This window comes from Prionailurus bengalensis, chromosome A3 (assembly GCF_016509475.1).
Source record: "Prionailurus bengalensis isolate Pbe53 chromosome A3, Fcat_Pben_1.1_paternal_pri, whole genome shotgun sequence".
NCBI classification, from domain to species: domain Eukaryota; kingdom Metazoa; phylum Chordata; class Mammalia; order Carnivora; family Felidae; genus Prionailurus; species Prionailurus bengalensis.
Genome location: NC_057354.1, coordinates 4,632,489 through 4,656,806, shown reverse-complemented (window position 1 = coordinate 4,656,806; position 24,318 = coordinate 4,632,489). Strand labels below are relative to the sequence as shown.

General features: G+C 60.7%; 1 protein-coding gene across 1 annotated transcript; it reads left to right on the top strand.

Annotated features, from left to right (window-relative positions):
- Positions 1–2,303: 2,303 nt before the first annotated feature.
- NPEPL1 (aminopeptidase like 1) lies at positions 2,304–23,617 on the top strand. The gene is made up of 12 exons (XM_043553576.1): positions 2,304–2,501; positions 3,024–3,209; positions 3,656–3,826; positions 7,478–7,567; positions 8,008–8,089; positions 10,446–10,588; positions 16,762–16,839; positions 20,049–20,149; positions 21,108–21,231; positions 21,534–21,710; positions 22,244–22,354; positions 22,871–23,617. Exons 1-12 carry the CDS (start codon positions 2,352–2,354, stop codon positions 23,027–23,029), a joined length of 1,572 nt encoding a protein of 523 aa, XP_043409511.1. The 5' UTR covers positions 2,304–2,351; the 3' UTR covers positions 23,030–23,617.
- The last annotated feature ends 701 nt before the right edge of the window (positions 23,618–24,318 follow it).

Sequence of the window (24,318 nt, the reverse complement as noted above, 5' to 3'; positions counted from 1 at the left end):
CGCGCAGTTTCTCTCCCCCTCCAACTCCCTGCACTCAAACCTGCCATAGCCGGCTTGCTAAAAGCGTGTCTTGGATCCTTCCGCGGGCAGAAGTCTCTGGAGTGAATCCCTGGCTTACAACCGCAGCCCTCTCCTTCCCTGTTCCCTGGGACCCTCTCATCTCCCCCCGCCCCTCCCCCCCCCCCCCCCGGGGGATTCAGAGCCCGGTGGACACGTGGCCGCTCTGGGTCTGGGCTCTCCTCCCGGGTTTCTCCCCCCTCAACGCCTTCCCTGCCCTGTTTGTGTGTGCCATTTCACCCTCCAGGACAAAGCCCCCGGCCCTCCCCCTGGGAGAAGATCCCCCTCGGCCTTCCCCCCCCCCCCCCCCCCCACTGCTGGAGTGCCCTGTGCCTCTCTGCAACGTATTTGCAAACAGAAAAAAACAGCCATAGATCTTCATACGGAGCTCTTCTCGTGCCCTTTACAACGTGTGAAAACATTCAGCTGCTGTAAAACCTTTTGAGGAAAATAAGATCCAACTCGCGTCGACTTTCATGTGGGGAAAGCTGAGGGTTTTCGAAGGAATCCCTTTCGCTGATTCAACAACTGTTTTTCTCTCGGCACCTGCTCTGTGCTGGGCCCTGGAGCAAAGAGACTCAAGCCTCCAGAATGCTGACGCTCCGGTCTGGAGGGACCAGCGGGGACCCCGCACCAGGGACCGTGACTCAAAACCGACAGGGACGACGAAGCTGTGACTTGCGGGGGGGGGGGGGGGGGCTGGCCAGGCAGGGAGCTGGGGAGGCGCACTAGGAAACCAGCAGCCGAGAGCCTTGGATGCCGAGCTGGGGGAGATGGCTCTGGTAATTTTTAAGGTTGATAATGAAGGAAACTCAAAATGGGAACGGTGGCACATGGAACTAGCAGGCGGTAACAGAGAGGGGTGCCAACAGGCCCTTGAGCAATCAGGATGTGGGCAGGAGCCTAATTTTTAAATGAGCGCGGGCAGCGCTTCCTCATCCGGGTCATCACTCCCTGAGCCTTGTATCTGAGCTGCGGCGGGAGCTAAGACCCTTCCCAACCAGACACCCACCATCCACCCCATACCCCAGGGCCCCTCCACCACCCACCACATGCCCCCCAGGCACTCTCCAGGTGTCCCCCCCCCCTTGCCTAGCCTTCCCTCCTCAATGAGGGGTGGCTCTGGTGCCGTCCTGGAAACCACCCGCTGCCCCTCCTCTGGTCTCGTCGCCTCCTCTCTCCCTCCCCAGGCGGGGTGGGAGGCCGTAGGGGGCAGCTTGCTCAGACGGCTGTCAGATGACCCTTCCTGCCGAGGGGGTGGGCTGAAGAAGGGCCCTCCACGGGACAGGGCCACGCCTGAGTTTATAACTGGCCGTCCCAGAAGCAGTAACCTGGACGGAAACCCACATAATGACACCCTACTCACATCCAGGACGCTGCCTGGAAAATAGTGGGGAGCCGATCAACGAACCCATCAAGCGAGGAGGAAGGAACGATACTGCCCAGCACGCCAGGCAGTGGGGCCTTGTCTAAGTCAGGGGCTGGCAGGGGTCCAGGCATCACCCGGCCAGTGCAAACCTGAGAGGTGGGGGGTGTGGGGGGGTGGCGTGGGAAGGGCACACACCCGCCAGCCTAGGGTCACCCAGGACCACCGCTGGCAGCTGGGCCTGCTTCGGACTCATCCAGACTATGGTCCAGTGGAAGCTGCGTGGGTGGACTTGAGGTTGGGCCTGGGTCGTTTCTGGATATGCTGGAGGTCAGGGCCACCAGGGTGTGCTGGGGCTGGAGGCCAGGGCCTCTCCCTGGAAAAGCTATCCGGAGAGCTGTTTCCCTCACTTTGAAGGCAGGACCCACTGGGGGGCCTGGGGGGCTCAGGGCCTGCCTCGGCGGCGGCGGCGGGGCCTGCTCGGTGGCGGTGGGGGCGGGGAGGGGGTGGCCCGCCGGGCTTCGGGGCCCGCCCCGGGATCGGGATCGGGGCTGCTGGGTTTTCGGGCCCGCCCCGGGGATCCGGGCCTGCCCAGGGGCCTGCAGCCTGCCGGCATCTGGGGCCTACCCCGGGCCGGGGGCCGGGCTGCCGGTCGGGAGCCTGCCAGGCCGGGCCTGCAGGTCGGGGCCCGCCCCGGGGTCAGGGCGGCCCGCTCCGCCCCGCCGGCCCGGCGCCCCCTCGCGCCCCGGGCGGGCCCTGCACGTCTCGCGAGCGGCCCCGGAGCGGCGGGGGGAGGCGGGGCCGGGCAGGGCCGGGCAGGGCCGGGGCGGCGCCGAGGCCGGGGCCGGAGCGGAGCCCGAGCGGAGCGGGGCGGCGGCCGGGCCGGGCCTGGGGGGGGGCGGGGTGGGGGCCCGCGGGCCGGCGGAAGATGGCGAACGTGGGGCTGCAGTTCCAGGCGAGCGCCGGGGACGCGGACCCGCAGAGCCGGCCGCTGCTGCTGCTCGGCCAGCTGCACCACCTGCACCGCGTGCCCTGGAGCCACGTCCGCGGGAAGCTGCAGCCCCGGGTCACCGAGGAGGTGAGCGGGCCGCGCGGCCGCCCGGAGGCCCCGCCCGGCGCCCGCAGGGGCGCGAGGCCAGCCCGGCGGCGCCGGGCGCCCACCCCCCTCGCCCCCCGCCCCGGGAGCCGCCTCCAGGGCGCCGCCGCCTTCGAGGGGCGCGCGCGGCCCCGCGGGGGAGGAGCCGGCCGCCCGCTTCCGGAAGCCCTCGCGGCGGCACCTGGCCGGGCCCACCCCGGTGCGGGCTGGCAGCTCGAAGCCAGGCGGCCCCCACGCCGGCCTTTTAAATCCCCAGCGTGTAATCCCACAAGGGTGGAATCGTGCCAGCAGACACACACACACACACACACACACACGCACGCACGCACGCACGCTTAGCTCCAGCGAGATGCCACACATCTTAATTACGGATCGTGGGTGCCCCGGGGAAGCTGCAAAAGGGCCCTTTTGGCGACGCAAGCGCCCGCATGCAGGGCCGGGCTCCCGGCATGCGGGCTGTTTGAAGTCTGGTGTCTGTCTCTTGTCTCTCCCCTTCTGATCCAGCTCTGGCAGGCCGCGCTAAGCACGCTCAACCCCAACCCCACGGACAGCTGTCCCCTCTACCTGAACTATGCCACCGTGGCCGCCCTGCCCTCCAGGGTGAGCCGGCACAACAGCCCTTCCGCTGCCCACTTCGTCACCCGACTTGTGCGGACCTGCCTGCCGCCCGGGACCCATCGGTGCATCCTGGTGAGTGCCGAAGGCCATCCGCCTACCATCGGGGAGCGTGTGTCATGCCTGCTGGGCACCCAGGCTCGAGGTACCTCCCAGGTGGACATGGGGCCACAACCCAGGACACTGTAACCCCTGCTCACAGAAGGGAAGCTGAGGTCAGAGAGACTAGGCCATTTACCCCAGATCATTTTCGGTGGCAAATCTGAGACTCCTGAACCCATTCCCCTCGGCGTCCTCCTCTCCTGTCTCGGAGATGGTCCACATCCGGTGGCCGACGTGTCCCTTTCTCATGCAGTGAGGAAGTGGCTCCGGGCAGGCCCCTGCGCGGTGGCTGTGTTGGGGCCCCTCTGTCCAGATTGTACCCACAGTGGCCTCTGGCCCAGCTTCGAGGCCCCAGCACTGCCTGAGTGCAGTCCCCATGGGTTTGCCCCTCCTCACGGCTCTGCCTCTCTGTGCCGCAGATGGTGTGCGAGCGGTCGGACGCCTTCGCCTCCGCGTGCGCCCTGGCCCGGGCCTTCCCCCTCTTCACCCACCGCTCGGGGGCCTCGAGACGCACGGAGAAGAAGACCGTCACGGTGGAGTTTTTCCTGGTGGGACAAGACAACGGGCCAGTGGAGGTGTCCACTTTGCAAGTGGGTGTCTGCAGGCTCGGGCTGTGTCCCCTGGGCCTGCGCGAGCTGGGGGCAGCTGGAAGGGGAGTTGGGGAGCTCTCTCTTTGTCTCTCCCGCCTCCGGAGGGGGTGACGTGGTGCTGGGCTACTGCAGCAACTTCCCAGAAGGCCCCCGAGGCCTTTCCAGAGCCAGGCAGCTGCCCCCTCTCTGGGTGGGCTTCCTTTTCAGGATTCAGTCTGTTCGACCCGTATTTACCAAGCACCTAACCAGTGCCAGGCACTTTCACATTTCATACTAAGAATCCCGTCCGCGTGTATATCACGTTACTTTCCGTGGTACACTTTTACACACGTGATTGCATTGGATCTTCAGAAGAATCCTTTTTTCTTTATAAAGTTTATTTATTCTTGAGATGGGGGAGGGGCAGAGAGAGAGAGGGAGAGAGAGAATCCCAAGCAGGCCCCACGCCCAGTGTGGAGCCGGAACTCCCGGCTCGATCCCACAAACCCTGAGATCATGACCCGAGCGGAAATCAAAAGTCGGATGCTTAACTGACTGAGGCACCCAGGCCCGCAGGATAATCCTTTTTTGAGGTGAGGCAAGGCTGGGAGAGATTCTAAGTCAGAAGTCCTTGTATGGGGGTTGGGTTCCTTTCCCGTGGCGACTGTCCCTCGGCCTCACCCTCCTCGTCCCCGGCCAGACCGGGCTGTGCTTCCCACCCCCACCCTTCACTTCTGTCCCAGGCCAGCACCCCTCACCCTCCACCTGGATTCTTTGCTCGAGGAGGAGAGGCCATGCTTCCGTCTGCACTGTCTCGTAACAGCTCCTTTCCTTTCCTTCCATTCATCTCCAGACGTTGAAAACACACGGCTAATTGTTTTGCCTTTCTGAACTCCCTTTTCCCCCTCAGCCCACCGAGTGGAGTTTCCACCCCACTTCCTGACATTGTTTTTTTAAGGGCCCTGTCTGCCGGACTGGGACCTTTGTCATCCCGTTTGTCATCCCTCCTGGAAGGGTCTGCCCCACCCAGGAGTCGTGCCTCCTTCCCACGTCCCCTGCGGCCTACGGCCATATCTTTATCCCTTTCCCGACCGTCCGGCATTCCCATCTCTGGGTTCCCGTAGGCCTGTGAGCTCATCCCTCAGACGGGCACCGATGACCACCTTCCCCTGTAGCTGCGGGGATCCCTTTGGAGTTTGGGCCTCTCTCCACCAGACCCCGGGGCTGCGAGCCTGAGCAGCACCCTGGACCCCCCCCTCCCCCACTCCCCGACTCCTCCAAGCACTTCTCCCTCCCTCCCTGCCGCCCGGTGGGCTGACTTCCTGCTGGCCTATGCCCTGCCAGGCTCCTACCTCCTCCTCAGCTTCCCTGTCCAGGTCCTTCCTGCTCTGGACCTGCCTGGTCTCAGTCCAGCTTCTGCCCGCGTCCCTTCCCCCCGGGGCGGGGGCCTGGCCATCTGGCTGAGATGGCCTCCCTCACAGTCAGGCCCTCTGCCTGTTGAGTGCGAGCACCATCCCACCTCGTGTGATACATCTTTGCTCAGCCTCTGTGCCCCACGTTGGGATGGAAGCTTCCAGAAGCTTCCGGTCTGTAGCCCCAGCACGGCCCGACCCGTGATGAGGGCCGCCGGGCTGGTGGGTCTCCTTGACCCCCGTCCAGGGCATCTTGCTCTGCCCACTACCACTGCCACGGGGAACCCCACCCCCGCCCCCGCACCCTGCTGCTCTCCTGGACCATTGCAGCAGTCTCCTCGCTGGTCTTGCTGCCTCCAGACGCTCGTCCTTCCTCTGGCCATGTGAGTGCGGAGTTTTCCAGGGCTTGTCGGGTAGCAGGAACTGCTCTTAGCGCACGTGCACCCGTGCTTAATCCTCTCGACAGCCTGTCTTGGGGCCTGTCCTTAATCCCATTGTAGAGCTGGGTAGACTGAGGCTTTGCAACATCAGGTGACTTAAGGGGGCCCCACCAGCAAGGGATAGAGCCAGGTCTTAACCGCGGCCACCGTCTGTCAGTCCTCTGTCCCGTCTGTCTTGGATCATGAGCACAGGAGCTTCTGATAACCCGTGTGGCCCTTTCTATACTCTGGGGCCCCCCTCAACTCCCCTCCAGGTCCTCTTCCCGTCCGGGCTCCTGTGGCCTCTCCTCCCCTGTAGCGTTTAACCGAGTGGGGTGTTGCGATTTTCTGCTGGACCGGAATACCGTGGACACGTTCAAATTCCCAGGGTTTAGTGTGGAGCCCTGCCGCACAGCGGGAGCTCCCAGAAACGTGGGTGGAATGAAATGAATGAATGAATGAACGCTTGATCCTGCTTTTGTGATGGGGAGGCTGAGGCACGAGGAGGCGCAGGCTCTTCACCAGGCTCTGGGGTGCCGGAGGGCACCCGGAGCCTCCCTGGCCTCCCCCGCAGGTGCCGTCGGCCCTCTCGCCCGGCCGCGCCGCACCAGGAGCTCTGAGCACATGGAGGCCTGCTGGCCGAGCGCCTGGCCTCCTTCGAGACGAGTCTTGGGGCACTGACACGCTTCCCAGACAGCAGCCACGGGCTGCGTCACAGATGAGCAATGTTCTCCGCGACAGCCGCGGACAGGGACCCTCGGCCTCCCAGAGGAGAGCCCGCTGTCAGGCGGCGGGGACCGCACGGTCACATCTCCTATCTGAGCTGTCCGGTCCTGCGTCTCTGCCTTTGAGGCTTTGGGGTGTAATTACCTGGGGATGGCAGGAGCTCTCTGAGCCATTCGGCAGGGCCTAGGAGGTGGCTGGGCAGGTGCCGTCGCCCCCGAGCCTGGCCTCCCCGACGCTGTGGGGCTGGGGAGGGCAATGACACGCTCCAGCTGTCTGTACCCCCGCTGCACCTGTGCCGTCGCTCTTCTGATCGCGCCCCTTCCCTGCGCGCTGATGGAGGCAGCCAGCCAGCCCAGTGTCTGAAGCATGGGGTGGTGGCGGGGGGTGCGGGGTGGGGCAGAGGGCGCCGTGGGCGGCAGCCAGGTGGAGACGAACGAGAAGGCAAAGAACTTCCAGGGTCGGTGTTAAAGCGAGAGCAGGACAGACGCTCTTGGCAGAAGTTAGAGGCAGGGCCTGGAGGGGTGGCTGGTGGCGGGGGCGGGCAGCGTCCGCATCGGAGCGCAGACACCCGTCTAGAGGGCGTCCCCCATGCCGGGCTGAGTTTGGTGGACGGTGTCGGGTCCCTGCTCCCTCCTGGGCTCTGGGCCAACGTGTGAGCCGCACGAGGCAGGGTGGGGACCCCGTGCCCAGAGTGGTGTGGCATTGGATGGCCAGGAAGACAGGGCAGGGAGTCTGTGACACATTCACCTGGGGCTCAGGTGAGAAAAACGCCACCCTGATGGCCGGAGGGCCGGAAAGAGGGCCAGCGGGCGCAGGACAAAGAATACGTTTACTCTTTTGGGAAGGTCCAGAGAAGCTTCCGGGGGACATGGCCTTCAAGAGGCGCCACAAAGGATGGCCAGGGCCTTGACCAGAGGAGAAGGGAGGGTGTATTACAGCTCAGGCCGCCACAGGCCACGGGTGGCGTGACCTGCCCCTCGAGGCCCTGTCAGCAGCCCCGAAACCTCCCCTCGGTGCTGCCGGTGCCTTTGGTCCCTGGGGGAACAGAGAGGGAGGGACAGCCTTTGCTGCCTGGTCCCAGGTCCCCGGTGACAGCCTCTGGTTTTCTTCCCCAGTGCTTAACAAACGCCACGGAAGGTGTGCGGCTGGCTGCCCGTATTGTGGACACTCCGTGTAATGAGATGAACACAGACACGTTCCTCGAGGTTCGTGGCCCAGGGGAGTCAGTCGTGCCAAGGTGGGGCCAGGGTGGGACCCCGAGGAAGCCAGAGGAAACCTGAGGCCGGAGGGGACGGCGTCCATGGTCACTGCACCTCGCCCAAGGAAGCGTGGGGCGGCTGTGGACGGGGTCCTGCTATCCCTCCAGCTGCGAGGGGCCAGCAGGCCTCGGCGGAGGGCGGAGGGAGGACAGAGCCTCCTCCGCGAGGCCTCTGCAGGACTGCAGCCGTGAACCTGCAGGAAGCTGTAGTTTGGAGGCTGGGCCTTCTGTCCTGGATTGGATCACGCCCGAAGCCAAGAGAGCTGGGGCCCTGGCTCCCCTCCGCCACACGGGCGTCGGCTCGTCCCTGGCCCAGAGCCATGGCCTCGTCCTGATTGAAGCCATTTTCACGTGTCTTTGTGTTGCTTTTTCCATGATCGTGTCCAGGAGATTAAGAAAGTTGGAAAAGACCTGGGGATCACCCCAACGATCATCCGGGATGAGGAGCTGAAGACGAGAGGATTTGGAGGTGGGTAGAGCTGGGCCTCAAAGGCCGTGGCTTCAGACCGGTCCTGGGTGCTGGGGGGGCGAGGGTGGCGGTGGGTGGCACCCTGGGTCGCTTCAAGCTTCCCCTGAAAGAGGCCAGCCTGCGTCCAACCTCAAGGCCAGACCCTGGGAGGCGGACCGTCTCTGGGGGAGAAATGAGGCACTGATTTAGGTTCTGGTTTGGATTCTGGAAGCCACGGTGTCCGAGTCCTTCCGTGGCCCACTCCCTGTCCACAAAGGCTACCGTCCTGGCTCCCTGGGCCAGCTCAGCAGGACCTTTCTGCTCCTCGAGTGCACAGGCCCACGTTCGCATCAGGGCCTCGTCTTTTTTTGTTTGTTTGTTTGTTTTTTAATTTTTTTTGTTTTTAAATTTACATCCAAGTTAGTTAGCATCTAGCGTGACGATGGTTTCAGGAGTAGATGCCTTAGTGCCCCTCCCCCATTTGGCCCCTCCCCCCCCCCACAGCCCCTCCAGCAACCCTCAGTTCTCCATATTTGTGAGTCTCTTCTGTTTCATCGCCCTCCCTGTTTTTATATGATTTTTGTTTCCCTTCCCTTATGTTCCTCTGTTTTGTCTCTTCAAGTCCTCATACGAGTGAAGTCATAGGATTTTTGTCTTTCTCTGACTAATTTCACTTAGCGTAATACCCTCCAGTTCCATCCACGAAGTTGCCAATGGCAAGATTTCATTATTTTTGATGGCCGAGTGATACTCCATTGTATATAGATACCACATCTTCTTTCTCCATTCATCCATCGATGGACATTTGGGCTCTTTCCATACTTTGGCTACTGTTGATCGTGCTGCTATAAACATGGGGGTGCATGTGTCCCTTCGAAACAGCACACCTGTATCCCTTGGATAAATACCTAGTAGTGCCATTGCTGGGTCGTAGGGTAGTTCTATTTTTAATTTTTTGAGGAACCTCCATACTGTGTCCAGAGTGGCTGCACCAGCTTGCATTCCCAGCATTAGGGCCTCATCTTTACAGCTCTCTTTCTCTGAGTACTTCCCCGAGATGCTGTCATGGCAGGGCCATCATACCCTGCACACCTTGAGTGGAAGCCACCTTCTCAGAGGGCCTTTCCTAGCGGCCAGGCCCATCCTCCCTGCTCCCCAGGCACTAGGACAAGGTGCTCTCAGTCTCGCTGGGAGAGGGGCACTGTACTCTTGATATGTGGCTGCCAAACAAATGATTCCAGAAGGAAGGGCCACGCGGTCCTGTGGGCAGGGAATCGGGCACGGTTGAGCCGGGTGCTGGGTGCAGGGTCTCTCCTGGGCAGAGACCCAACATGTTGACTGGGTCGGCCATCATCTGAAGGCTCGACCGGGGCCGATGATGTGCTCTCTGTCACCGGGCCTGGGGTCTTTGCTGGCTGTCCCTTGTCACGAGGGCCTCTCCTCGAGCAGAGCTCACAGGCGGCAGCCGTTTCCCTCAAAGCACGGCTTCTGGGCGAGGAAGCGCGAACAGGCGAGGAAGAGCCAAGGTCTCTTTTTGTAACCCAGTCTCGGAAGTGGTATCTCGTCACTTCTGCTGTATCCAGAACAAGTGGGACCTGAGGTTCTGTCCACACGTAGCGGGAGGGGCCCCACGTACTCAAGAACGCCCAGAGGTGAGGGGCCCAGGGGGCTCTCTTGGAGGTGCCCACCACAAGACACGTAAACCATCCACACAGGTGGAGGGAGAGGCTGCTCCTCTCGGGGAAGAATCTTCACAGAGGAGAGGACGTCTGCAGCGGGTCTTACAGGATGTGTAGGAGTTTGTCCGGCAGCCATTATCAGCTGTCGTCTTGGTTTTCATGATTGTTCAGTCCGGTTCCTGGGGGACTTCGAGGCATGGTCTCTGCCCACGACAGGCTTTCTTGAGAAGATAGGAAATGGCATGGCTGCAGCGAGGCTGTGGTGGGAGTGAGCTTGGAAAGGGTGGAGGGCTCGGGGTGGGAGAATGAGCGTGGGCTGAAGTGGCCTTGAAGCGTTATCCAAAAATCATTTCATTCTGCAATCGTGTTCTTTTCTTTCTGGGAATGATACAGGTTTTTTTCCCCTCAGTGGATTTTTTTTTTTTTTTTCGCCTAACGATACTTCGCATAGAATTCATTTGCAGCCCCAGAGCTTTGGAACTAATTTGCATTCCCAATCCCACGCTGGCCAGGGGGCAGGAGAGGGGGCAGGTCGCTCGGGCTAGGACTGCACATGCTCCGGGAGAAATATCCACACGCCAGCGGCTGTTTCCTGGGAGAGAGCTGGTGTTTCTGGGGGAGGGGGAGGGGCTGCTGCTGGGAGGTCTCTGCTCGGTTCGACCCGAGCCCAACTGACCCTGCCCCCGTGCTTTCTGTAGGAATCTACGGTGTTGGCAAAGCCGCCGTGCACCCCCCCGCACTTGCCGTCCTCAGCCACACCCCAGAAGGAGCCACCCAGACCATTGCGTGGGTGGGCAAAGGGATCGTCTACGACACCGGGGGTCTCAGCATCAAAGGGAAGGTGAGGTGCCGGGGGCCAGCGCTTGGACAGGGCCCGGGGGGAGGAGGGTTGTAGGCAGGCCCATCACCTCTCAGGGGCGCCGGAGGAAGGCAGCAAGCGAGGTTTCTGGGACCTTGGCCTTGGGGCGTGCCTCTGGGGAGCCAAGTTCGGGAAGAATCGGCCGGGCTGATTCCTCTTCTGGGGGGGGAGACGGTTTCGTGTCCACACTTCAAACAAAAAAATCTGGACGGGATCCAGAGAAAAGCCGCAGAAACAATGAAGAGGCTGGAAAACTAACCCAAGGAGGCAAGGTTTAAGGAATCGGTGGTTCCATCTGAAAAGAAGGGCGTGGGGTGGTGCCCACTGTCCCCACGACCATCCAGGGTTTCCACAGAACGCTTAGTGGGGGTCTGCGGGAGCCTGTGCGGAGAATAGGCCCCCTGGAGAAGGCCGGAGGGGTTTGGATCCCCAGGCAAGCCGCCTGCAGGTGTTCTGGTGAGGCCAGGTCTCAGAAGTCTGTCCTGTGGGCGGCCTTCAGGCGTGGCCGTGTCCGGAGGCCTGGGCACCCGCCGTGGCTCCGTCTCCCTCCTCCACACCCGGCGCGTTCAGGCCTGCTGTGCACCGCGAGGCGAGGTGGCACCAGGAAGAGGAGGAGGGACACGTCTTCATCTGCTCACGTCACACACTCGCATTGAGCAACTACTGGGCACCCGGCCTGGGCTGGGCCCTCCAGCGCCAAGACCCGGAAGGCCTGGGAAGGAGCAGGCATGTGAAATCGGTGCCCCAGGAGACCTGGAAAAGGAGAGCCAACCTTCCCAGAGAGGACGCTTTAGAAGAGACGGGATGGGCCAAGCTCACGCAGAGCAGACACGGAGAGCTGGCAGCCGGCGGGGCTCGCAGATGTGTCCTGTTGGCCCAAGCGCCGGTCTATGATCTGAGTGAGTTACCAACGTTTACAAAACAGGAAGATTCTCACAGAAGGCTGGCTATTCGACCTTTGGTAAACTCAGCGGATCTGGCGGGACGGGTCCTCTGTCTCCCCCTGGCAGCACTCGCTGGAGCCGGGAGGCGCCGCCCCGTGGATGAGGCGCGCACGGTGGGGTTCACCGCTGCTCCGGCGCTTTCTGACCTGAACCCCAGTGCTGGGCGCTATTTCGGTTAGCGGCTGTGTGCTGCCTTTCGCACCGACCGCTAGTCCGTCTAGTGCATTTGGTACCCAGAGTGGATGGCCTTTTTTTTTTTTTTTTTAACATTTGTTTTTGAGAGACGGAGACAGAGCACGAGCGGGAGAGGGGCAGAGAGAGAGAGGGAGACACAGAATCCGAAGCGGGCTCCAGGCCCTGCCCGACACGGGGCTCGAACCCAGGAGCCGTGAGATCGTGACCTGAGCCAGAGTCGGACACTTAACCGACTGAGCCCCCCAGGCACCCCTGTTTTTTTGTTTTTTGGTAACGTCCCTCCTCCTGTAAACAACGTTGTTTTCAGGACTAATCAGGAAATGATCCAATAATAAAGGTTAAAAAAAACAAACACCTTCCATATGTATTATCATGCCAGTAAAAAATTGAAGTATTATAGGGGCATTTGACTGGCTCAGTGGGTGAAGCGTGTGACTATTGATCTCGGAGCTGTGAGGTCGAGCCCCATGCTGGGTGTAGAGATTACTTGAAAATAAAGTGTAGGGGCGCCTGGGTGGCTCAGTCGGTTGAGCGACCGACTTCAGTTCAGGTCATGATCTCACGGTTTGTGAGTTCGAGCCCCACGTCGGGCTCTGTGCCGACAGCTCAGAGCCTGGAGCCTGCTTCCGATTCTGTGTCTCCCCCTCTCTCTGCCCCTCCCCCACTCATGCTCTGTCTCTCTGTGTCTCAGAAATAAATAAACATTAAAAAAGTTTTTTTGATAAATAAAGGGATAAATATTACAGTACACGTAAAGAAGACAATAATACATCGACACTTTTAAATAACATTAACGTGCTGTTTTAGACAGAAAATAGCGTATGTCTCCCTTGTGGTCTGTCATGGTAACAGATGTTAGCATGACGGTGTCTGTTTTCAGGCCTTCGCTTCTGCAGATTTGTCTGGGATTTTATCCAAAGTCATCTTTTCCACATCTTTATGTCCGTTGCCTGGACAGAGGTACCAGATTTGTGAGACCGTCTTCACTCGTGCTTGGTCCAAATCGGTCCAAAACCACGATTAATTTTAATTTTGAAGAGTTTCTCTTGCATGAAGCGGTCAATACACAGATACCCCATTTCCCACGAAACCCCAGAAATTGTGATATTGTCCATGTTTTCAGCCCTCCGAGATGGATTCTAGCGGCCTTCAAAGGTCTGCGGAGTAAAAACGTTTTAAACAAGTCCAGTGGTTCCCATAGACGGCGGGAGGCTGAAAGTCCCAGGCTCCCTGCACTCTTGGGTTCGCTTGGAGCCCACGGTTGCGGGCAGGACGCGTGGCACCGTGGGTGCCGACCCCACCTCCGTTCCCTGGTGGAAGGCACGTCTGTGCTGGTCAGGCCAGCTGTGCACCTGGCACTTATTAGCATCCATGTAGAATGAGGTAGTTACCATGGGTGGGTCCAAACCTTTTATTTGATACGATTAAAACTCACTTCAAGCCACGGATTTTTCGGGAGAAATATTTTACCACTGATGACAACAGGCAAACCGACTTTTAGTCTGTTAATTATTATTTTCAGACTCCAAAGACCGTGTAGCCCTGGGCTGCACCTGGTGCTGGCTACCGCTCTCCCTCACCCGTGACACTGGCTCTTGCCCTGGAGGCAGCTCAGTGCCAGCGGGGAGAATTGCAAGCTCCTTTCTCCTGGGATCAGATGCTTATTTGGGATGCTGGTTTGTTGGAGGGCCAGAGTGGGAAGCAGGGGCTGCTGAAGAATGAGGCATGTTGCCGGGGGCAGTGTCTCCAAAGACTTCAAAGGTAAATGAGGATCAGTGTGAATTTAAGTCTCCAATGTGTTAGTCTCAGAACCCCTTCCCCTCTCAAAAAGTATCGATCCTAAGGAGATTCTTTTAGAAGAGTGATGTCGGTCGATACTTACCCTCCTAGAAATTAAAATTGGGGAGAGATCGTTGTTTATTTTAAAGTAACAGTGTAAACCCATTGCATGTTCGTGTAAATATTTTACGAAAATAGCTGCATTTCCCCCAATGCAAAGAAGCCATTGAGAAGAGTGGCATTATGTGACATTTTGCCAGTCTCGTTCGCGTCTGCCTTACTAGAAGGCAGCCGTGATCTTGTAGCTGCCTCTGCATTTAGTCTATCGTGATCTGTTGTTTTAGTTGAAATATAAAAAGAAAGTCTGGCCTCACTCATTTTGTAGTTGGAAAAGGGAGAAATATTTTAGTGCCCGTTACAAACACCCAAGGGCGTTTCTCTTTGCTATTATTACACCAAAACTCGTCGAGTGAGAGCGTCTGTAAGCTTAGTGCTCGTGCGGGATCAGAAACCGTGGCAGTGTCTCTGTGCACTCTGTTATTACGGTCTGCCTCGAACTCTGCCCAGAGTTAGGCAGAACCTCCGAATTTTGACACAACATATACTATTTTAAAAAGTCATACTTGGGGCGCCTGGGTGGCGCAGTCGGTTAAGCGTCCGACTTCAGCCAGGTCACGATCTCGCGGTCCGGGAGTTCGAGCCCCGCGTCGGACTCTGGGCTGATGGCTCAGAGCCTGGAGCCTGTTTCCGATTCTGTGTCTCCCTCTCTCTCTGCCTCTCCCCCGTTCATGCTCTGTCTCTCTCTGTCCCAAAAATAAATAAACGTTGAAAAAAAAAAATTAAAAAATAAATAAATAAATAAAAAATAAAAATAAATAAAAAGTCATACTTGGTTCCACCACCCATGTCGTTGTATTTTTCTAAAAAATTTTTAAAGAAATGTTTATTCATTTATTTGAGAGAGAGAGACAGAGAGTGAGCAGGGGAGGGGTACAGAGAGACAGAGTGAGAGAATCCCGAGCAGGCTCCACACCGTCAGCACAGAACCCGATGCGGGGCTCAAACCCACAAACGGTGAGACCATGACCTGAGCCAAAACCAAGAGTCAGACGTTCAGCCAACTGAACCACCCAGGTGCCCCAACGTACGATATTTTTAAAAGCCACACTTGGTCCCACCGTCCATCTCATTTTTAAAAATCGCTATTAAGAAGCTGTCACAGAGACAGATACGAGTTTTTCAAAATCATTATTTTTGCTTGAAAGCTCAGATTTTACCACCGGCAGCGACTACCGTCGGCTCTTCTGGAAGTGAGAGTTTCACTTTGTTCCTTTTTAAGAAAACATCTGCCATGGGGCGCCTGGGGGGCTCAGTCGGTTAAGCGTCCGACTTCAGCTCAGGTCGTGATCTCGCGGTTTGTGGGTTCAAGCCCCGTGTCGGGCTCTGTGCTGACAGCTCGGAGCCTGGAGCCTGCTTCGGATTCTGTGTCTCCCCCTCTCTCTGCCCCACCCCTGCTCGCGCTCTGTCTCTCTCAATAATAAATAAAAGTTAAAAAAAAAAAAAAAAGAAAACATCTTCCAGACACCTAAGTCTGAATAACCGGCACACGTCAGTGGTTCCTTGAGTCAAGCTCGGTGTTCAGGAGCGCAGTTCTCTAGCCGAGCAGAGACCTCGGCGACCGTCCCCAGCCCCTGCCCTGACCGCCCGGCGAGCGTCTGACGAGAACAGGACCGCTCCGCACGCACCTTCCATTCCATCACATGAAACATGGAAAACGGCTGCCCTCGGCGGTGGAGACTTGGAAAAGTTAATCATGTATCTGCATCGGCGAGGTGACAAGGGACTTGGCCCCGCCATGTTTCTCTGCAGGACGGAGGCGAGTCCCGCGGCCGTCCGTGTCGTGGCCGCGGCCCAATGTTGCTTTGCCGCATCGTGTGACAGCCCCATGAGTGTCCCGGGCGGATGACATCTTCCTGCTACTCTGGGAAGCATCTCTTTTGTAAAACTGGGAAGAACGCGGCGGGGGACGGTCTGCAAAGCTCACACAGTCAATTGAGGTGCATTTGCCGCCTGGTGCTCCTTGTCTGTGGTCGGGAGGTCACCGCCCTGGTGACAGGGAGACACAATTTCAGAGACCATCTGGAGCTATTCTGTGCGGGCCGTTTTGCGAGTGGTTTGATTCCAGATCTGAGGCCCCGGTTTTTCCGTTTAAACAATCCTGTGTTTTCTCGCCGATTAGGTCAAAGAGACAGCTTATTTTCAATAGTGCTAGCCGGGTCATCTTCACTCAACTTAATTGTAAAAGCAGCTCAGTTTATGTCTAAAAATGCTTTCCATTAAAACCCGAGGCTTGTGTAATCCGATAAGGGTTCAAAAAAATCACCCGGTACGTTTCCGACCCAGATCCTGCATCTGATGGCCTGTTGCGAATTTAAAGTATGAACTTGTCAATTAGAGCTGGGAGCCCATCAAATGGAAAAACGTGTAACCGCTCTCAGCCGGTTTGTAGAAAAATCACAGTTTCTCACAGTTACTTCTGCAGCATGAGGGCACCTGTGCCTGGCACGCCCCCCCCCCCCCCCCCCCCCCGCCATTAGATGTCGACAGAGCGGGCGGTGGGGTTGGGGACTGGTGACAGTGACCTTGGGGAAGAGTTCGCGTTAACCTGAGCGCATTGTTGGAGACATTGATGTCAGGGAGCAGAGGGAGCTGGGACCAGGTGGTGACAGGTGCGGGGAAGCCTGCCCCACAGCCCTGCCCGGACACCTCAAGCAAGCCTCGGAGGCCCCAGACCTCAGCTTCTTCCTCAAAAATTGGGCAGAGACACGGACAGAGAGAGCTGTTGCAGACAGACCCCAGGGGAACTTGGCAGCCTGGGGGTGGGTGGCCGGGTCGTAGGAGCCAGGCCACGGCCAACGTGGCGGGTCTGGGCAGCTCCCCGGCTCCCGTCCCTCCCACCTCTGGTTCATCAGGTGACCCCCAAAGCTCCGCTCCGGCAAAAGGGTCCCATCCCCTTTCGCCATTATGTCCCAGCGCTTGTGGAGAACAGCCGCGTGACCGGGAGGGGGGGGCATTTCTTGGGTTCTGTGTGAGCTCAGGGGACCCGGCACCAGGTCCTGCAGGTCTGAGGGAGCCGCTCTGGGGTCCTATGTGCCAGGCAGGGGTGGGGCACTGCTGATGGCAGGCCAGCACCCACTCGTGCTCACTGTCGTCCTGGCCCCTTTGTGCCCCCTCCAGACCACCATGCCAGGGATGAAGAGGGACTGTGGGGGTGCTGCGGCTGTGCTGGGGGCCTTCAGAGCTGCCATCAAGCAGGTGAGTGTGGCCCCACCGTCTGAAGTCCTCGAGGAGGGGGACTCCCTGGGGGTGGGCTTGCTTTCCTCCTCCCTCCCCGCCCCACCCCTGAGACCCCACAGCTCGGCACCTTTCTCCCTGCTCTGCGGGGGCTTCCTGCCTGCTGCTGGGGCCCCTCTGCCTGAGTGTCACCTGTCCTGAGTGCCACCTGTCCTGAGAGTACCTCTGAGTGTCACCTCTCCTGAGAGTGTCATTTGTCCTGAGAGTGTCACCTCTGCCTGCGTGTCACCTGTCCTGAGTGCCACCTCTCCATAGAGTATCACCTCTGCCTAAGTGTCACCTCTCCTGAGAGTGTCATTTGTCCTGAGAGTGTCACTTCTGCCTGAGTGTCACCTGTCCTGAGTGCCACCTCCCCATAGAGTGTCACCTCTGCCTGAGGGGCATGTCTGCCTGGGCACATTGCCTCTTCCTGAGTGTGTCCATGCCCACCACTCAGGGTCTGGCTTGTGTCAGGCTCCCGATGAGCGTGTGTCCGGTGAAGAAGCCCGACCTAAAACCACATGGCACGGACAGGGCCCTGTGCCGAGCTCATGAGCACAGGCCTTCCTGGGTGGCCCTCCTGCCACGACCCATCTGTGGGTCACATCATGAGAGTGCTGTCTGAGCCGCCGGGGACCCGGGGCCACTCTCTCCACACTCTGCAGACGGGCCATCTGGGTCCATCATGCCCAGGAGCAGGACTGCCCTCTGGGATGGGGAGGGCCGCTCTGGAGCCACCCCACCCGGCCTGCCTGCCTGCTCTCGGGGCCTGGGGTCAGGGTAGGGGTCGGGGGGGGGGTGCCCGGCTGGCATTGGTGAGCCATGACCGGGTAGAATGGGACGGGATCTGCCTCGGGAATAGCCTGGTGACCGCTTTGAGCAGAGACACCCGGGGGAGCAGAGGGGCCCCCAGCGCCCCCCCCCCCCCCCCCCCCCCGCCGGACAACTTAGGTCGCTGAGCCCAGCTCACCCGCCAAGTGGGAGATCTTCCCGTCCGGGACACGTGCAGCCTCACGGAGCCCAATCATTGGAACCAGATTCCTGAGCAAGGGACCAGCCGGCTGTGGCTGTTCCTCCTGCGTCTGCCCCGAGGACGTGGCAGGCGCCCACCTGTTGAAGGCCGTTCAGGAGGCCACCCCCGAGAGCACAGGCCCCTCAGGTGTTCCCGGGCATCGAGGCCTCGTCCCCAGGCACGCAGGCAGCCACTCTTTCGGGTGCATCACCTCATCCCGGCTGGTCTGCACCCATCAGAGGCCAAAGGCTCTAAAATGAGAGGAAGGAGGGACTCCAGGGAGGCCTCGGGTGATGTCCTTCGGAGCCTAAAGTCCCCACGCCATAAAAAGTGTTTGTTCAACAGAGGCATGGGGTGCCCCGACCGCCATGGCGGCTCACCTCCTTCAGGCTCCTTCTATGGGGCCCGGCCTTCACCTCACCACATACCAGACTTTCTTTCTCCTTCAAATGAAAACAAAAACAAAAACGTCCTGGCAGACGGTTTCCAATTCCGGCTGGTCAGGAGTCCAGCCCGTTGCCCGAGACGAGCAGACATCCCCTTGGCAGTGGGCGAGGGTTGGGGGGGGGGGTTCTCTGGGGGAAACAGTGCTCCCCTCCCCGGGTTACTCATTCATTCAACACTTTGTTCCCACTTACGGATGTGCAGATTCTTAGTTCACCCTGTGGGTTATAAGCCAGCATCACCATTAAGTATTTTGTGGCTCACATGGAGGCCCACAAAAACTGGGGTTGAGGGTGGAGCCTCTAGGCCGTGGCCTGCGGCCTTAGAACCTCAAACCTCGGCCGCCTGCGGGTTTTCAGTCCCGCCCCCCCCCCCCCCCCCCCCCCCCCCCGCCTCCGGGGATCCCAAGACCCATGTGTCTCACCCCGCTCCCCAGTGCCCGGTAATACAAGCCCAAGGCCCTTAGCACCTCTAAGCTGGCCTTCCCCGTGGGGACCCCACGCCAGAAGCAGCAGCACACCAGACCTTCTGAATCCAAAACTGGGTGGGAGGGCATCCGACAGGGTCAAGTTGGGGGCCGTGGTCTCTCCGCACTGCCCTGCCGTCCTGCTGTGCAGACTCCTCTCCGGGCCCAGACCCGACATGGCTCCCTCCGGGAAGACTTCAGGGCCCCCCCTCCCTCCGCGGCGGGGTCCATTTCTCTAGCTTCGGAGCCCCTGGGGTCACCCTGTTGTCTCGAGGCCGCACGTCGTCACACTTGATTTGATCCCAGCCACTCACTCCCACGGGGACGAGGACAGCTGGAGACGGGGGCACAGCCAGGCCGCAGGCCCCACGTGCTGGGCGGATGTCGGTGGTTAGGGGTCTTAGGGAGCTCCGAGCGGGCGGGGCGGGGGGCGGGGACCGAGACTCTGGAAGCCGCGAACACTCATCCTCACACAGCCCGGCCGTGAGTGTGGTCCCAGCTGCTTCGGGGTCTTCGAGCCGACGGGCTGCCCAACGGTTTCGGCCCTAGGACGTGAGTGGGGTGCTCTCCCCAGGCACCGTGTTTTGGGTTCAGGCTCCAAGCTGTCCCGGCCCGGTGCCATGGCCTCTGCCTGCCACAGGCCCGCATTTACCTTCGATGGGGGTTCGGCACCTGTAGCGTGACACCTGCTCCGGGGAGCCCCAGCTGCCCCCCAGGCGAGGGGTCTTCTGGGGCAGGCTCAGGGCCCGTGTGGGGCAGAAACTGACTCAGCCTGTTCTGTGCACGTTTCTCCGTGAGCACACGTCACGTTTTGGCATCAGAAAACTAACTTCACACCGAAACTTGGGTGAGGCAAGCTCTCCCCAACCCCCCATGCGCACATCTGTGTGTAGCTTGCTCTTGTACACCAACGCAGAGCTCAGAGGGTTTGTGCAGTGGGAGACGTTGATCGCTGACCATGCTTTGTGGACGGGAGGCAGGGGCCGAGCCACCTGCCCGGCTCGTGCCCTGGGTAAGTGGGAGAGCCAGGAGGAAAGCCAGCAGCCCCGCTCCCGGGCTCACTGTCGAATTGCGTGGGCTCTGACAGGGGTGGCGAGACTCTCCCAGATGGGGTGCAGCCAGGACTGCCTGGGAGTGACGGGACAGTGCTCTCTGCTCCCCGGGGCTCCGTCTGTCTGCTGTCCACAGGGGTCAGAAAACTCTGGCCAGTTCTGTCTGTTCCACGCACTGCTAGCCGGTGACTGGAGCCTCTGCCCATGTTCCCCGCAGGGTTTCAAAGACAACCTCCACGCTGTGTTCTGCTTGGCCGAGAACTCAGTGGGTCCCAACGCGACGAGGCCAGACGACATCCACCTGCTGTACTCAGGAAAGTAAGGCTGGTTCCTTCACCCCCTGGCTGCCCTCTGGGCATGTGGGCCCTGCTGGACCTCGTGGGGGGCGGGGAGGGGCTCTCTTGCTGGACCTCGTGGTGGCGGGGGGGGGGGGCTCTCCTTGCCAGGGCCAGGCTGGTCAGCCCTGACCCACAGCCGTCCTGGAGGCAGATTTCACCATGCTTCTCCAGCCAGAGGCACATCCTGTGGGGAGGACGCCCTGTCACAGGAGCCCCTGGCCAGCAGGCTGCTTGCTCCCAGGGCTCCGGGGGCAGGTGGCGGGTCACATCACTAGATGAGGTGTTGGGCTCCCTCAGGGTGCCTGGCTCCAGGCACCCAGGATCCACCCTGCCTTAGGGGGATGCGCCCTTCCCAACCTTTAGGCTTAAAGTTCCTTGTGTGCCTGAAGCCCTGTCCCCACCGCACCCCCCACTCCACCTCCAGACCTCCTACTTGAGGGCTCTCCCTGCACGTCCCCCTTGGGATCGGCCCTTGAACTGCTTCCCGGCTGCAAAGGACACACTGAGAAGTCAGTGGGCAGCAGCTGAAGGAGCAGGTGGTCTAGATGCGCAATAGGAGAGTCCGCTCACCGCCCCGTACACGGGCGCCTGTCTGCAGGGTGACCCCCGGAGGGGCTCCCCCTTTTGTGTTTACCTAGTGCCAGGCTGTGTGGGCCCAGGGCTGGCCCAGTGCACGTCAGGCTACCCGCACAACCCTGTTCTCCCATCTCGCAGACGAAGAAACCAAGGCACAGGGGGCTGCGTGGGGTTCCCTGGCTCACAGCTGGAGAGCAGTGGGGTGGGACTGACCCTGGCGTTACATCGCTGTAGGGGTGGGAGCAGCCCTGCCTTCCGGGGAGGGAAGCGGGCTCTAATGGGGTCCCCCCAGTTCCAAAGGGACTCTGTCCCAGTGCCCCAGGGAGCACCGTCCCTGAGCAGGGGTCTCTCCGGCATCCCAGGACTGTGGAAATCAACAACACTGATGCTGAGGGCAGGCTGGTCCTGGCGGATGGGGTGTCCTACGCCTGCAAGGACCTGGGTGCGGACATCATCCTGGACATAGCCACGCTGACCGGAGCGCAGGTGGGCCACCTCGACTCCTGGTGCTGTCCCCCCGCCCCCGCCCCGTCCTCAGAGCCCAGGGGGGAGGTTGGGAGCTCGTCCCTGGCACCCAGTGGGAGGCAGGTGGCAGGGCCCATGGGCTGGGTCCCGGCGTCAGGACAGCTTAGGAACCGTCCTCCCTGGCGGCTCACGTGGCTCCCGGTTCTTTCTTTCTTTGCTCCTCGCTGCCCCTCTTGGCTTCTGTGTGCGCCCCGGGCCCCTGCTCTCCCGCGCGGCCGCTCCCCTGCGCTCCGCCCCTCCCTCTGCCCCGGCCACCCTCCCAGGGCATTGCCACGGGCAAGTACCACGCTGCGGTGCTCACCAACAGCGCGGAGTGGGAGGCGGCCTGCGTGAAGGCTGGGACGAGGTGCGGAGACCTGGTGCACCCGCTGGTCTACTGCCCCGAGCTGCACTTCAGCGAGTTCACCTCGGCCGTAGCTGACATGAAGAACTCCGTGGCGGTAGGTTTGCGGTCCTCCCCCCCCCCCCCCCCGCCCGGCCAGGTGGGGTGGGCCAGACGGAGTCCCAGGTGACCCCAAGACCTAGCAGCAGTGTGGACAAGGGCCCCCCAGGTGGGCCCCAGATCCGTGCTCAGGGTGGAAGCATCTGGAACGCGGATGCACCTCTCCCTGGTCCCCCTGCCTCGGGTCCATGCCAGAAGTTTCCTCCCCACTCTGGGGTCTGCCTCCTCCATCAGCTCTTTTGCTGGCTCCGCAGCTCCCTGGGGTGAAGGCAGAACCCTTAATCCACACACGTGCAAAGCCCTTGGGGTCCCTCTCTGCAATCCCCCACGCTGGGCACCCCTGCACCCCAAGCCCCCTCGTGCAGACACCAGGGGAGGCAGTGGCTGAGGGAGATGTGGTCCAGGGGGCATGGCGGGGGGGGCATCCTCAGCAGGTCCGAGTGAACCCTGAACTTGCTTTGGTGGAGCCCCTCCCCCACACCCCCGCTGCTGGCAGCAGAAAGGTCACCATTTATGCTTCTGTCCCCCTAGGACCGGGACAACAGCCCCAGCTCCTGTGCTGGCCTTTTCATCGCCTCACACATTGGCTTTGACTGGCCTGGGGTTTGGGTCCACCTGGACATCGCTGCACCCGTGCACGCCGTGAGTCCAGGCTCCCCCGGGGTGTCCTCTCCCCGCCTGCCCCCCACACCCCCACCCCTGCACGTACTGCACGCCGGCCTGGCCACTCCCACCCTCTCGTGCACCCAGAACCCCTCTCTGCCTCCGGGCTGAGCTCATCAGCAGCATTTCTGTGTGGAGGGTCACACTGCCTGTGGCCCGACCTCGGCCAGCCGTGCCCCTGGTCTCCGGTCTCCTCATCCCCGGAAATAGAGTGGCTGCTGTGCACGGCCCTTCTCCTCGGCTGGAGACCCCGGGCCTTCGGCTCACCCTTTATCCCACCCAAGAAGACCCCGGGGGTCGGGGCCAGAGGGCAAAGAGCCATCCCACCGCCTGACTCGGCTCTGAGTGTGGCAGGATGGCAGGAGGGGGGCCACGGGCCGAGCGGGGTGTGGACGCCCTTGCCCTGGCCAGGGAACCCCTTCCTGCACGGGTGGGCTTGCCGAGGGGGTCTGGCTCAGCCTGGCGGAGGGCTTCCAGCCTGCCCTTTGCCCACAGGGGGAGCGTGCCACGGGCTTCGGCGTGGCCCTCCTGCTGGCACTCTTCGGCCGGGCCTCTGAGGACCCTCTGCTGAACCTGGTGTCCCCACTTGGCTGTGAAGCGGATGCCCCGGAGGCCGACGCGGAGAGGGACTCCAAGAGGCGCAGGCTCGTGTGAGGACGGCCGCTCCCCGGCCCCCTTGTGACACAAGGCTCTTTACCTCACTTTGCACTGATTAATTTTAAGCAATTGGAAGATTATACCTTAAGATAGGCTTTGGTTTGTTTTTATCTTTAGTTGTCACAGTGATAGAAACAGCTCCTTCGTTAAGACAGCTCAGGGTCTGGGGGATGGCCCGGGGGGGCGCTGGGGCTTGCGGCTGTTTGAGTTACCCGCCAGGCCTCCTGCCGGCTTCTGCACACTCTCCTCCCTGCAGGGGCCTCCGCACGCACGACCTTGAGGCTCCGGGATGCACAGATGACCCTGCCGCCTTGGCCAGGTGGCCTTTGGGCCTCCTGTCCCTGCTCAGTGCCCGCAGGGGGTGCCCGTGGCCTCATCCTTGGCCCCCAGCCCCCTCGCATGGCATCCACGTCATGGAGAGCCCAGGCCGTGCTCCAGCCAGGGCAGCTGCTGCCTCCAGGCAGCCCACCCCTTTGAAAGGACGGAAGTAACTTGTTTCAGGGACCCAATTTTACGGAAGCAAGAGGAGTCTCTGGGCCCTTAGGAGTCCCTGGAGGGTGAAGTAAATATGGCCGCATCACATTACACGTGTGTCTCTGCCTCGTCTTTCTCTCACCCTGGTTGGGAAACCCACCCTGAGGCCTGCCCCTGGCTCTGAGGCTCCCGGCCCTCCCACCTTCTCAAAAACCGGTATCCAGCATCGAGATGCAATGTGGCAACCTCGCTCTGGCCGACGAGAGCCCCGGGGTGTGGGAAGAGGACGGGGGTGGGGCCAGAGTCCTGGGTCGGTGCCCGCACAGCCCAGGCTGGTTGGTTTTCTGAGGTTTCACGGTGTGGACTCCCAACGGGAGGCCCCTGGGGCTTTCTGGGACTCTCCCGTGGTCCTGTGGTCTGCAGGGAGGGCTGTGCTCGCCCTACGTACATCAGGAGGCAAGTACCATACTGAGTCGATCATAGGTGCTGAAGGACAGGCTGTCGGGAGACTCTCTCCCCCCACCAGCACCCTGTGTGGCAGGTGAGGCAGGACCTTTGTCCCCTCTTATGCTCTACCCCGGTGGGCTGCCTGAGCCCAGAGGAAGGCATCGGGGACTCTGGCACTACCTGGCATGGAGGAAGGGGCCACATTTCCTCGGGTGGGGACCGAGGGGGAGAATGTGGCTGCGGGACACAAGTCACCAGGCTGTGCCCCGGCCCCCTGACCACCTCATCCCTGCCCAAGGGTCCCTAGGCTCCCAAGTCCCTTCCCCAGCTCTGGATATCAAGGTGACTCTCTCTGGGCGTAATCC

Excerpts from the sequence above, each read along its gene's own strand:
- NPEPL1 (XM_043553576.1), top strand. The coding sequence starts at position 2,352 with ATGGCGAACGTGGGGCTGCAGTTCCAGGCGAGCGCCGGGGACGCGGAC. Across the intron at positions 2,502-3,023 it reads AGCCCCGGGTCACCGAGGAG|CTCTGGCAGGCCGCGCTAAG; the intron begins GTGAGCGGGCCG and ends CTTCTGATCCAG. Across the intron at positions 21,711-22,243 it reads ACATGAAGAACTCCGTGGCG|GACCGGGACAACAGCCCCAG; the intron begins GTAGGTTTGCGG and ends CTGTCCCCCTAG.